General features: G+C 37.6%; 1 protein-coding gene across 1 annotated transcript in view; it reads right to left on the reverse strand.

Annotated features, from left to right (window-relative positions):
- LOC308347274 (ankyrin repeat domain-containing protein 26-like) overlaps nucleotides 1-13,040 on the reverse strand; it is a 144,182-nt gene that overhangs the window by 46,829 nt on the left and 84,313 nt on the right. Inside the window, exon 21 of the mRNA XM_080810517.1 lies at nucleotides 12,505-12,736. Coding sequence (XP_080666643.1) covers nucleotides 12,505-12,736 — 232 coding nt within the window. The remainder of the gene's footprint in view (nucleotides 1-12,504; nucleotides 12,737-13,040) is intronic.

Genomic DNA, 13,040 nt, shown 5'->3' on the forward strand with positions numbered 1-13,040 from the left:
TCTTAATTCAGAAATTTGGCAGCATACCTTCCTTTACTCCTCTAGCTATATTTTTTTCCAACTCCTGCTGCATCTGAAATAAGTAAAATATTATTTATAATGTTCAAGTTAAACAAGACATTATTGTAGGAATTATATATAGCTTATGAAGTGTGAACTTAAAATAACACTATTATGTCCTCCATGTTGTTGTGCTCCACAAATAAGTGAAACCATATGATAATTGACTCTCAAGAGAAGAAGGGAGTTGAGGGAAATTGGAAGTGGAGATGAACCATGAGAGACTACAGACTCTGAAAAACAATCCGATGGTTTTGAAGGGGCGGGGGGTGGGAGGTTGGGGGACCCAGGTGGTGGGTATTATGGAGGGCACAAATTGCATGGAGCACTGGGTGTGGTGCATAAACAATGAATTCTGTTACACTGAAAAGAAATTAATTTTAAAAATTTCATATAAAACCACTATTAGAGAATAAAACTAAGTTAGGGATTGCTTAAATAGAAAGATAATCACATAAATAAAATAAATCCCTACTTATTTTAATCTTAGGTAACAGAAGAAATACATGTAATGCTATTTAGATAAATCTGATAAAAAGTACAATTAATATTGGTCTATTAAATATACAAAATTTCTGGAAGAAGAGGAATATGGCAGAGCCATAGGGGACCATAGTTTTGTCCAGTCCCTGGAATTCAGCTAGAGGTTTCAAATCATTCTGAACACCTGTGAACTCAACCTGAGATCTAAGAAAAGAACTGTTATAATTCTACAAATAGAAAAGTGACCACGTCCTGCAAGGTAGGAGGTGTGGCGTGGAGAAATGAATCCAAGATGATATATGGGAAGATAAACTCTTGGTGGGGTGGGGGGCATAAACCGCTTATCAGAAAGTGATATAGCAGTGGCGTGCAAACTGGAACTTTTATAAGTCCAATCTGGTGAGGGACATCCCTGCTTGAAAAGCACTCAGGTGGAGAAGTAGGTCGGAATCCTAGGTAGAACTGCCAGATCTCAGGATCCCCGAGGTCACAGAAAGAATGGGGTGCCTGAGTATGGGAGAGTTCCCAGGTGTTTCAGCAGGGAAGCCAGCTGCAATCAAAGAGCAGAGGAGGGGGCTTTCAGCTCAGTGTTGCCATTAACCACAAACCCCATCCCATTGGGTAACGGCTCTTAGAGCAGGGGCCCAACACACAGAAAATCCAGGGCAAAACCTCCCTCCCTCCCCCTGGAGGAGCGGCATGAATGCATGCCACAGGAGACTGCAAAGTTTGGAAACTCCAAAGGGGGTTGCATGGCTGAAATAAAAATGCTCAAAGGCTGGGCGTATACAGAGTGCATACAGAAACCAGGGAGACAAGAGTGATTGACAGCTTTGCTGTGAGGGCACACTGAAGAGTGGAGGGTGCCCGCTTTCAGCTCTGGGCTGGACACTGGGAGGCTCACATTTTCATTCTAATCCTCTCAAGCACTGCAAAAGCCACAAAGAGGGATCTGGAAGCCCTTACTTAGCCTGGCCCCCTCGCAAGGGCAGTGCAATACCACCAGGGCAAATACCTCTGAGAATCAGCTCAAGCTCAACAGGCCCCTCCTCCAGAAAATCAGCAGCAACTTCCCCCTAGAATCAAGTTTAACCAATCACAGAGAACTGAAAAACTCTAGTGCTGGGGGAAAATACTATATAGGACTCATGGCTCCTTAACCTTTCAAGTTTAATTTTCTTTTTCTTTTTCCATTTCAACCAATTTCTCATTTTATCATCTCAGGTTTTTTAAACTTTTTTAATTTCAATTTTTATAGTTACATTCTATCCTTTCATAGTGTTTAACGTTATTTTCTTCTTTCTTTACAATTTTGGGATGTAGTTCCCTCCAGCAAACAGACCAAAATATACCCAGAATCTAGTGTATTGCTCTGTTCTCAACACCTGTCCGATTATATTCTCTCTCTTTTTACATTTTTCTTTTACTTATTTATTTATTTTGGTTTCTGGTCTCTTCTCATTGGTTTAAGATTATATTTCTCTGGGGTTGTTTTTGTTATTTTAGTATTTTGTTCTCTCATTTTCTATTCTTCTCTAGACAGAATGACTAGATGGAAAAACTCACCTGAAATAAGAGAACAGGAGGTACTACTGACTGGCAGGGACCTAATCAGTATGGATATAAGTAAGATGGCATAATTAGAGTTTGGAATAACAACTATAAAAATACTAGCTGGGCTTGAACAAAGCACAAAAGACACTGGAGAATCCCTTTCCGCAGAAATAGAAGAACAAAAATATTACCAAGTTGAAATCAAAAGGTTATTAAGGAGATGCAATAAAAAAAAAAAATGGAGGCTCTACCTCCGGAAACAATTTGGAAGTTCCTCAAGAAGTTAAAAATATGACCTAGGAATTCTACTGCAAGGTATTTACCCCAAAGATGCAAACATACTGATCTGAAGGGGCACCTGGACACCAATGTTTATAGAAGCAATCTCCACAATAGCCAAACTGTGGAAAGAGCCCAAATGTCCATCAACAGATGAATGGATAAAGAAGATGTGGTGTATATATAAATACAATAGAATATTATGAAGCCATCAAAAAGGATGAACTCTTACCATTTACACTGATGTGGATGGAAACGGAGGGCACTATACTGAGATAAATAAGTCAATCATAGAAAGACAATTATCATATTGTTTCATACATATGGGGAATGTAAGAAACAGTGCATAGAATCATAAGGGAAGGGAGGGAACATTAAATAGAAGAAATCAAAGAGGGAGACAAATCACGAGAGACTCTTAACTATAGGAAAAAAACAGATGTTTGCTGAAGAGGAGGTGGGATGGGGTGGGGTAATTGGGTGATGGGCATGAAGGAGGGCACGTGATGTGTAGAGCACTGGGTATTATATACAACTGATGGTTAACTGAACACTATATCTGAAACTGATATATCATGTATCAGCTAATTGAATAGAAATTTTAAAAATTTCATCACGTACATAATGGGTAATGGTGAAATAAAACACTACTTATCTTTTACAGACTTACTGAGCTGTAATTAACTAATAAATATTAACTATTTCAAATTTTAGAAATTGGAGGCTCTAACTGCTAGGATAAATGACACAGAAAGGAGAAGTAGTGACATAGAAGACAGAATGATGGAGAATAAAGAAGTTGAGAAAAAAGAGAGATAAACAATTATTGGATCACGAGGGGAGAATTCAAGACATAAGTGATACCATAAAGCAAAATAATATTAGAATAACTGGAATCCCAGAAGAGGAGGAAAGGAGGTGTGGCAGAAGGTATATCTGAGAAATTATAGCAGAGAACCTCTGTAATCCGGGGAAGGAAAAAGGCATTCAAATCCAAGAGGCAGAGAGAACCCCCTTCAACGTCAATAAGAATAGGCCAACACCTCGACATATAGTAGTGAAGCTTGCAAATTTCAGAGACAAAGAGAAAAATCCAGAAAGCAGCTCAGGACATGCCAGAAAGGACTGGCATGGTACAGTCAGGGTGCTAAACCAGAACAATATGCAGCCAGGAATACTTTATTCAGCAAGGCTGTCATTCAAAATAGAAGGGGAGATAAAGAATTTCCAGGACAAACAGAAACTAAAAAAATTGTGACCACCAAACCAGCCCTGCAAGAAATACTAAAGGGGATCCTTTAAGCAAAGAGAGAGCCCCAAAGTGAGATAGACTAGAAAGGAACCGAGACAATATACAGAAACAATGACATTACAGGTAATACAATGGCACTCGATTCATATCTTTCGATAGTTACCCTGAAAGTCAATGGGCCACATTCCCCAAGCAAAAGACATAGGGTATCATTGGATAAAAAAGCAAGACCCATCAATATGCTATCTGCAAGAGACTCGTTTTAGACCCAAGGACACCTCCAGATTGAAAGTGAGGGGGTGGAAAAACCATTTACCATGCTAATGGACATCAAAAGAAAACCAGGGTGGCAATCCTTCTATCAGACAAATTAGATTTTGAGCCAAAGGCCATCGTAAGAGATTTGGAAAGACACTGTCATAATTAAAGGGTCTCTCCAAAAAGAAGATCTAACAATTGTCAAGGTTTATGCCTCTAACATGGGAGCAGCCAATTACATAAGCCAACTAATAACAAAATTAATGAAACACATCGAGCATGATACAATAAATAGTAGGGGACTTTTACACTTCACTCACTGCAATGGACAGGTCATCTAAGCAGAAGATCAACAAGGACACAAGGGCTTTGAATGACACACTGGACCAGATGGACTTCACAGATGTATTCAGAGCACTCTATCCCAAAGCCGCAGAATACATATTCTTCTCCAGGGCACATGGAACTTTCTCCAGAAGAGATCACATACTGGGTCACAAATCAGGTCTCAACCGGTACCAAAAGTTTGGGATCATTCCCTCCGTATTTCCAGACCACAGTCCCTTCAAACTTGAACTCGATCACAAGAGGAAATTTGGGAAGAACTCAAATACACGGAGGCTAAAGAGCATCCGACTAAAGAATGAATGGGCCAACCAGGAAATTAACAAGCAAGTAAAAGAATTCATGGAAACAAAGGAAAATGAAAACACAACCCTTCAAAATCTTTGGGATGCAGCCAAGGCAGTCCCGAAGAGGGAAGTATAGAGCAATACAAGCCTTTCTCAAGAAACAAGAAAGGTCCTAAATACACCACCTAACCTTCCCCCTAAAGGACCTGGAGAAACAACAGCAAAGAAAGCCTAAATCCAGCAGGAGAAGAGAATTAATAATGACCAGAGCAGAAATCAATGAAATAGAAACCGAAAGTACAGTAGAACACAGCAACAAAACTAGGAGCTGGCTCTTTGAAAGAAGGAATAGGATCGATAAACCCCCGGCCAGACTTTGCAAAAAGAAAAGAGAAAGGACCCAAATTAATAAAATCATGAATGAAAGAAGAGAGATCACAACCAACACCAAGGAAACACAAACAATTTTAAGAATGTATAATGAACAGCTATTTGCCAACAAATTAGGCAACCTGGAAGAAATGGTAACAGAAAAACTTGAACAGACCCATAACCAGCAAGGAAACTGAAGCAGTCATCAAAAATCTCCCAACAAAGAAAACTCCAGGGCCAGATGGCTTCCCTGGAGAGTTCGACCAAACATTGAAAAAAGGAATTAACATCTATTCTTCTGAAGCTGTCTCCAAAAATAAAAATGGACGGAAAACTTCCAAACTCTCTCTATGAGGCCAGCATTACCTTGATCCCAAAACCAGACAAAGACTCCACAAAAAGGAGAATTACAGACCAATACTGCTGATGACTACAGATGCAAAAATTCTCACCAAGACACTAGCCAACAGGATCCAACAGTACATTAAAAGGATTATTCACCATGACCACGTGGGATTTATTCCTGGTCTGCAAGGGAGGTTTAACATCTGCAAATCAATCAGTGTGACACAATACGTTAATAAAAGAAAGGACAAGAACCATATGATACTCTCAATAGATGCAGAAAAACCATCTGACAAAGTACAACATCCCTTCTTGATTAACACTCTCCATGGTGGAGGGATAGAGGGAACATACCTCAATATCATAAAAGCCCACAGTGAGTATCATTTTCAATGGGGAAAAACTGAAAGCTTTACCCCCTGGGTCAGGAACACGGCAGGGATAGCTACTCCCACCACTGTTGCTCAACATAGTACTAGAAGTCCTAGCCTCAGCAATCAGACAACAAAAAGATATAAAGGCATCTAAATTAGCAAGAAGTCAAACTCTCACTCTTTGCAGATGATGTGATACTCTACGTGGAAAACCCAAAAGACTCCACCCTAAAATTGTTAGAAGTCCTACAGGAATTCAGCAAAGTGGCAGGATATAAAACCAATGCACAGAAATCAGTTGCATCTGTATACACCAACAATGAGATAGAAGAAAGAGAAATTAAGGAGTCAAACCCATTTACAATTGCATCAAAAACCATTAAGATACCTAGGAATAAACCCAACCAAAGAGGCAAGGGATCAGCACTCTGAAAACTATAGAACACTTATGAGAGAAACTGAGGAAGACCCAAAGAAAGGGAAAAACCTTCCATGCTCATGGATTGGAAGAACAAATACAGTTAAAATGTCTATGCTTCCCAGAGCAATCTATACATTCAACACAATCCCTATCAAAATACCATCAACATTTTTTCAGAGCTGGTACAAATAATCCTAAGATTTGTATGGAACCAGGAAAGACCTCAAATAGCCAAAGGAATGTTGAAAAAGAAAACCAAAGCTGGTGGCATCACAATTCCGGACTTCAAGATCTATGACAAAGCTCTCATCATCAAGACAGTATGGTATTGGCACAAAAACACACACAGAGATCCATGGAACAGAATAGAGAGCCCAGAAATGGACCCTCAACGCTATGGTCAACTAATCTGGGACAAAGCAGGAAAGAATGTCCAATGGAACAAAAGATAGTCATTCCAATAAATGGTGTTGGGAAAACTGGACAGCCACAAGCAAGAAGAATTAAACTGGACCATCTTCTTACACCGCACACAAAAATAAGATTCAAAATGGATATAAAACCTACATGTGAGACAGGAACCCATCAAAATCCTAGAACAGAACACAGGTTGTATTCTCTCTGACTTTGGCCAAAACAACTTCTTGCTAGACACGTCTCCAAAGGCAAGGGAAATAAAGACTTCATCAAGATAAAGAGGTTTTGCATAGCAACGAAAGCAACTGACAACACTAAAAGATGACCTACAGAATGGAAAATGGTATTTGCAATTGACATATCAGATAAGGGGCTAGTATCCAAAATCTATAAAGAACTTATCAAACTCAATGCCCAAAGAACAAACAATCCAGTCAAGAAATGGGTAGAAGAAATGAACAGACATTTCTCCAAAAAAGACACACAAATGGGCAACAGACGTGAAAAAAATGCTCAACATCACTTGGCATCAGGGAAATAAATACAAAAGCACAATGAGATATCACCTCACACCTGTCAGAATGGCTAAAATGAACCAGTCAGGAAACAACAGATGTTGTCAGGCATGCAGAGAAAGCAGAACCCTCTTACACTGTTGGTGGGAATGTAAGCTGGTGCAGCCACTCTGGAAAACAGTAGGGTGGTTCCTCAAAGAGCTGAAAATAGAGCTACCCAACGACCCGGCAATTGCACTACTATGGATTTACCCCAAAGATAAAAATATATTGATCCAAAGGGGCACCTGAACCGCAACGTTTATTCCAGCAATTTTATTGACTTATTTATTTGAGACAGAATGAGAAATAGAGAGCATGGGTGGGGGAAGAGGCAGAGACGGAGGAAGTAGCAGACTCCCCACTTAGCAGACAGCCTGAAGTGGGGCTCTATCCCAGGACCCAGGAATCATGAGCTAAGCTGAAGGCAGTCACTTAACCAACTAAGCCACCCAGGCAACCCTCAGTACCCTACATTAGACCCCATTTTGGGCATTCAGTGAGAGGATACCTTTCATGAGAAAGGTCTAAGTAAGAAAATTCTAGATGGGAATATTTGTAATATACAGCTGACCCTTGACCAACGTGGGTTTGAATGATGCAGGTCTACTCTACTTACACATGCACTTTTTTTGATACCGTACTTTAGTGTATTTTCTCTTATGTTTTTCTCATTAACATTTTTTTCTCTAGCTTTATTGTGAGAATATAGTATGTAAACATGTAATGTACAAAACCTGTGTTAATGAACTATTAACAGTAGGCTATTAGTAGTTTAGTTTTTTAGATTCCATGCAGAAGTGAAATCATATGGTATATGACTTTCTCTGAGTTATTTCACTTAGCATAATACTAGGTCTATCAATGTTGTCACAAATGGCAAGATCCCATTCTTTTTTATAGCTGAATAAATATTTCATTGTATATGTATCACACATCTTCGTTATCTATTCATCTATTGATGGACACTGAGGTTGCTTCCATACTTTGGTTATTGTAAACAATGTTTCAAAAAACATAGGGGTGCATATAACTTTTCAAATTAGTGTTTTCATTTTCTTTGGATAAATACCCAGTAGTGTAATTACTGAATGGCACATGGTACTGCATTTCTATTTTTAATTTTTTGAGGGATCATAACACTTTTTGACAATAACATTATATTCAGGCCTTATAAAATTAATAATCTGACAACATTACTAGGCAGCCTTGTAAAACTAATGACTCAATACCACTTGATGGGAGAAACTTTTGTTGAAGCAATTTTATAATACCATTAATAAATACTATGTAAAATATAAAACACTTTTTTATATGACATGACTTAAGGAATTACCAATGTAATGTTACTATCTTTTCCCCAAAACTTTTCCTAAATATTTACTTCTGTGACCTTTATTTCTAGGCGAGAACTGTGTTTAGATGGTAGAAATAGCTTGACGTCCACTAATAAGGAGAAGGCATTTGCAATTTTATTTATACTTTTCCATTTATCAAAAAATTAGGAGGGTAAGAAAATTATACACAGAAAAGCAATGTGCAAGGTATCAGCAAATTTTAATTCAAAGAATTATTAACTAGAAGGATTTTCTCATAACTGTTAGTTTTCAAACTATGGCTCATAGAAATCTAAGGTTCCACTGGGACACAGCAGGATTGAGGGACAAGGAAGTCTACAGGTGTAGTCTCATCTCTCTTTTAGCTAAACAGCTCTACTTGTCTCTGTCTTATATAATACAGTTTAATTTAAAAAAAAAAAAAGTTAATTTCTATTCTTTGGAAAAAAAATATTTCCCCAGAGGTATAAAAGTCACTAACTTAGTCAAAGTCCCTAATTTTACATAAGAGACAAAAAGGCCTCTGAGAGATTGTAGTTTGCCTGAGGTCAAAAAACCACCTAGTTGCAGGCCAGGAATGTGTTTTAGGTCTTACTGAGCCTAGAGTTTTATGCCAGTTACTTCCTCATATTCAGGAAAAATACATGCATTTTTAACTAGAACTCAGAGAAAATGAATACATAAAACTTTGTCATGTGGCTCAATAAAGTTAAGGCATTAGGCAGAAAACAGCTTTCTAACTAAACTATAAATTTTTATAGTCATGAACAAAAATAAAGGAAGAGAACTTATCTTAACTCCTATTAGTAACAGTCAATATACTCAATTTATAAGCACAATTTTTTTTAACTTGAAGGGACAGGGAACTTGAAGGAGAAAATCGTTAGTTGAACCAAAGAACCTGAACCTGAGGAAATTCTTCCTTGAAAGAATTCTTCATTTCCTTCAAATAAAACTTGGTTTATCAAAATCAATCAACAAATGAGTTACCTATGTTGTGAGTTATTTATAGCAAAATTTAAAACACTGAACAGATTTCTCTTTGCCATCTAGCCTCTCCATTAGTTCATATGTACAATAGACACGATTAACTTTAATTATAAATTAAATTCACTCAGAAATTACAGGTAAATCTTCATTTCCATGTGAGAACACTTCTCTACCTTCTTCGTGACAGGAAAGGAGATTTACCTAGTGGGTGAATTTGGGAGAAGGCACTCAGCAGTGCCTATGTGCTTCCAGATCTCTTCTCTGAAAAGCTATGCCTGCCATAGTAACATGAATTGAGGTCTGCTTTCATCTTTGTGGGTTGGGCATCAAACACCTCTTCCTTCCATTTACAACTGTGTGTGGAAGTGCCTAATTTGGAATAAAGCATTAGGAAGTTTGCTGTGGCTACATACCTAAGCCACATCCTCCAATTTGCTAGTATGTATTAAAGTCACTAGGCTTATCTCCAACTGCCTGACTCCTGTGTCCTCAACTCAGAAAAAGAAGAGCAATGTCATCTGCCACCTACTCCACCACAGTTCCAACAAGAAAAATGATCAGACAATACTTAGAAAGGGTTTCTTCTTCCTTGACTTGATACCTAACATTCATTGTTCAAAGCAACATACTTTAAAGAGGGAAAAAGTTGAAAAGAACAATTGCAGAAATAAACTCAGAAAGTCAGACAAAATGAGGAGATAGAGGAATATGTTCCAAATGAAAGAACAATACGACACTTCAGAACAATAACTAAATGAAACAGAGATAAGTGATCTATCTGATAAAGAGTTCAAAGTAATGGTCATAAAAACGCTCAGCAAACTTGGGAGAAGAATGCATGGATTCAGTGAGAACTTCAACAAAGAGAAAATATAAAGAAGAACGAATCAGAGCTGAAAAATACAATAACTAAAATGAGAAATACACGAGAGGGACTCAACAGCAGATTAAAAGCTGCAGACGAACAGATCAGTGATCGACAGGGTAGCAGAAATCATCCAAGACAAAAAACAAAAAGATAAATGAATTTTTTAAATGAGGACAGGTTAATTAAGGGACCTCCTAGGATCAAGCCCCACACCAGGCCCCATGCTCAGGGAGTCTGCTTCTCCCTCTCTCTGTGGCCCTCCCCTCCCATCTGTGTTCTCTCTCACTTGCTCTCCAAAATAGATAGAAAGAAAGAAAGAAGAAAGAAAGAAAAGGCCATAACTAGAAATAAGAAAATTATGAAAGAAAGAGTTTTATTGGTAAAAGCAAACATACAATAAAAGTAATAGATCAAGCACTTTTATAAAGCCAGTATGAATGTTAAAAGACAAAAGTAGTAACAACAATTATATCTACAGTAATTAGTTCAGGGATACACAAAATAGAAAGATGTAAACTAAGACATCAAATACATAAAACAAGGTGGGTGGAAAAATGTGGTGTTTTTAAAATGTGTTTAAACTTAAGTAACCATCAACTTAAAATAGACTTCTATATGCATGGGATGTTATATATGAACTTCATTGTGATCACAAAAATCTATAATATACAAAAAAGAAAAAGAAAGGCAACCAAGCATAACACTAAAGAAAGTCCTCAAATTAGAAGGGAAGAGAGCAAGACAATAAGGAAACCAAATAAAAGAACAAGATTGAGGCCTCATTTACCATGAGCCTATGCTACCTTTGTCTACCTTAGTAAAACCATGAATATACTTTCAAAACCATAAACCTATGTACATTGATTGAAATGGATATTTTAATAACAATGATACACAATGGAAACCAGCTGCTACTTAAAGACCATCTTAGTCATCAATCATTCAAGTGATGGCATGGTAGATATACGTGAACTTCATTTGAAAAATTCCAATTGTGGGGCACCTGGGTGGCTCAGTCAGTTAAGGATCTGATCTTGACTTTGGTTGAGGTCATGATCTCAGAATTGTTGAGACTGAGCCCTGCATCAGGCTCTGTACTGAGTATGGAGCCTGCTTACCCTCTGCACCTCACCCCCCACCGCCAGCTTGCACACACTCTCTCTCACCCTCTCTCTCTCTCTAAAAAAAAAGAATCCTATATTTGCTTGATTTAGCGATTTAGAAAATGCTCTACAATTGCTCAGCAAGACATTTTGTAAAAATTGAAATAGAAGTGTTATAAGTTTTAAAAAATGCTCCAAGTAAGATAACAATTAAGGATGTACTCTCAGGTGAGAAAATGACAACAATTACAACTTAAAAAGAAAAATTAATCTCTTTAGCATTACAAGTTTATTTAAATCATAAAAAGGACTTATCATGGATTCTTTTAAATAATAAATATCCATATGTGATTAAGTGTTTGGATTCTTGTTGTTCATTTATACATAGGGGTGGGAAAAATGGGTAATATCGATCTTTAAAATTGTTATGAACCATTGCCAACCAGGAAATTAGTCAAAACATCTAAGTATAGATTTAATTAGTGAGCAATAATATTTACTTTCTAAAATTGAATTTAGATGTTGGTTTTCAAGAAATTTAAAATGTGTCCATTTTGGGGTACCTGGGTAACTCAGTCAAGTGTCTGACTCTTGTTTTCGGCTCAGGTTCTGATCTTAGGGGTGTGAGACTGGGCCCCATGTAGGGTTCCACACTCAGCAGGAAGTCTGCTTCAGAGTCTCACACTCTTTCCCCCTCTTGTACACTCTCTCTCTAAAATAAATAAAATCTTGAAAAAATAATAAAATATGTCAGTTTAGTTACATTTATCGAATAAAGGTAATAATAGGTAACTCTTGAAAGTAAGAGCTCCAGGAACTAAGAAAAAAAATCAAAATTTCTGTCTAATTTCTTTTTCTTTTTTTTTTTTTAAGATTTTATTTATTTATTTGAGAGAGAGGGAGATCACAAGTAAGCAGAGAGGCAGGCAGAGAGAGAGGAGGAAGCAGGCTCCCTGCTGAGCAGAGAGCCCGATGTGGGGCTCGATCCCAGGACTCTGGGATCATGACCTGAGCTGAAGGCAGAGGCTTTAACCCACTGAGCCACCCAGGTGCCCCTGTCTCATTTCTTTATTAGCACAAATAATTATGACTTTTACTTAGTATGTATTGGTTAGCTAAACAACTCAGAATTTTACCAAATTAAAAACAAAATTATATCAGAAATCTGAAACCCAAGGAAAAAAAGGAAAGATAATATAACTAACCTTGGTCAAGAAAGTCTCGATGTCATTACTTGAACGCCGTGAGTTTGAAGTATGAATCACCACGTCTCCTCTTAGAGCAACATTTCTATTGAATAGTGAACTGTTATTATTAACATTTCTACCATAAGGCAGATCTAGGGCTGGCCTCATATTAATAGTGTCAAGCAAAGTTTGCTTCTGCTGCTTCTCCACCAGAAGTTTGGTACTGGTCTCTGCCAGCCTCTCACTAGTCCTGTTCAGATTACAAAACACAGTGCTTAGTATTTCATTTCTCCCCAATCAGTCCTAAGTTACTTGCGTTTTTTTAAGTTTCCATAATAGTAAACAGAATGTGCCATTAAATAGTGTTTTAACATGGTAAATGTGACAGAGCAGACCTACTATGTATAATTATAGGTTTAAAACTGTTCTCAAGAAGTACATATATTTCTAGGGTTCCTAACTAACAAGTAATTCAAATTAAGGAGGGAGAGAAATGGCTATCAGTGATGTCCATGGCTTAACAGGTAATACCCGCTGCCTTCTGGAATGGTTGT

The sequence above is a fragment of the Martes martes genome (assembly GCF_963455335.1).
Source record: "Martes martes genome assembly, chromosome: 8".
Taxonomy (NCBI): Eukaryota; Metazoa; Chordata; class Mammalia; order Carnivora; family Mustelidae; genus Martes; species Martes martes.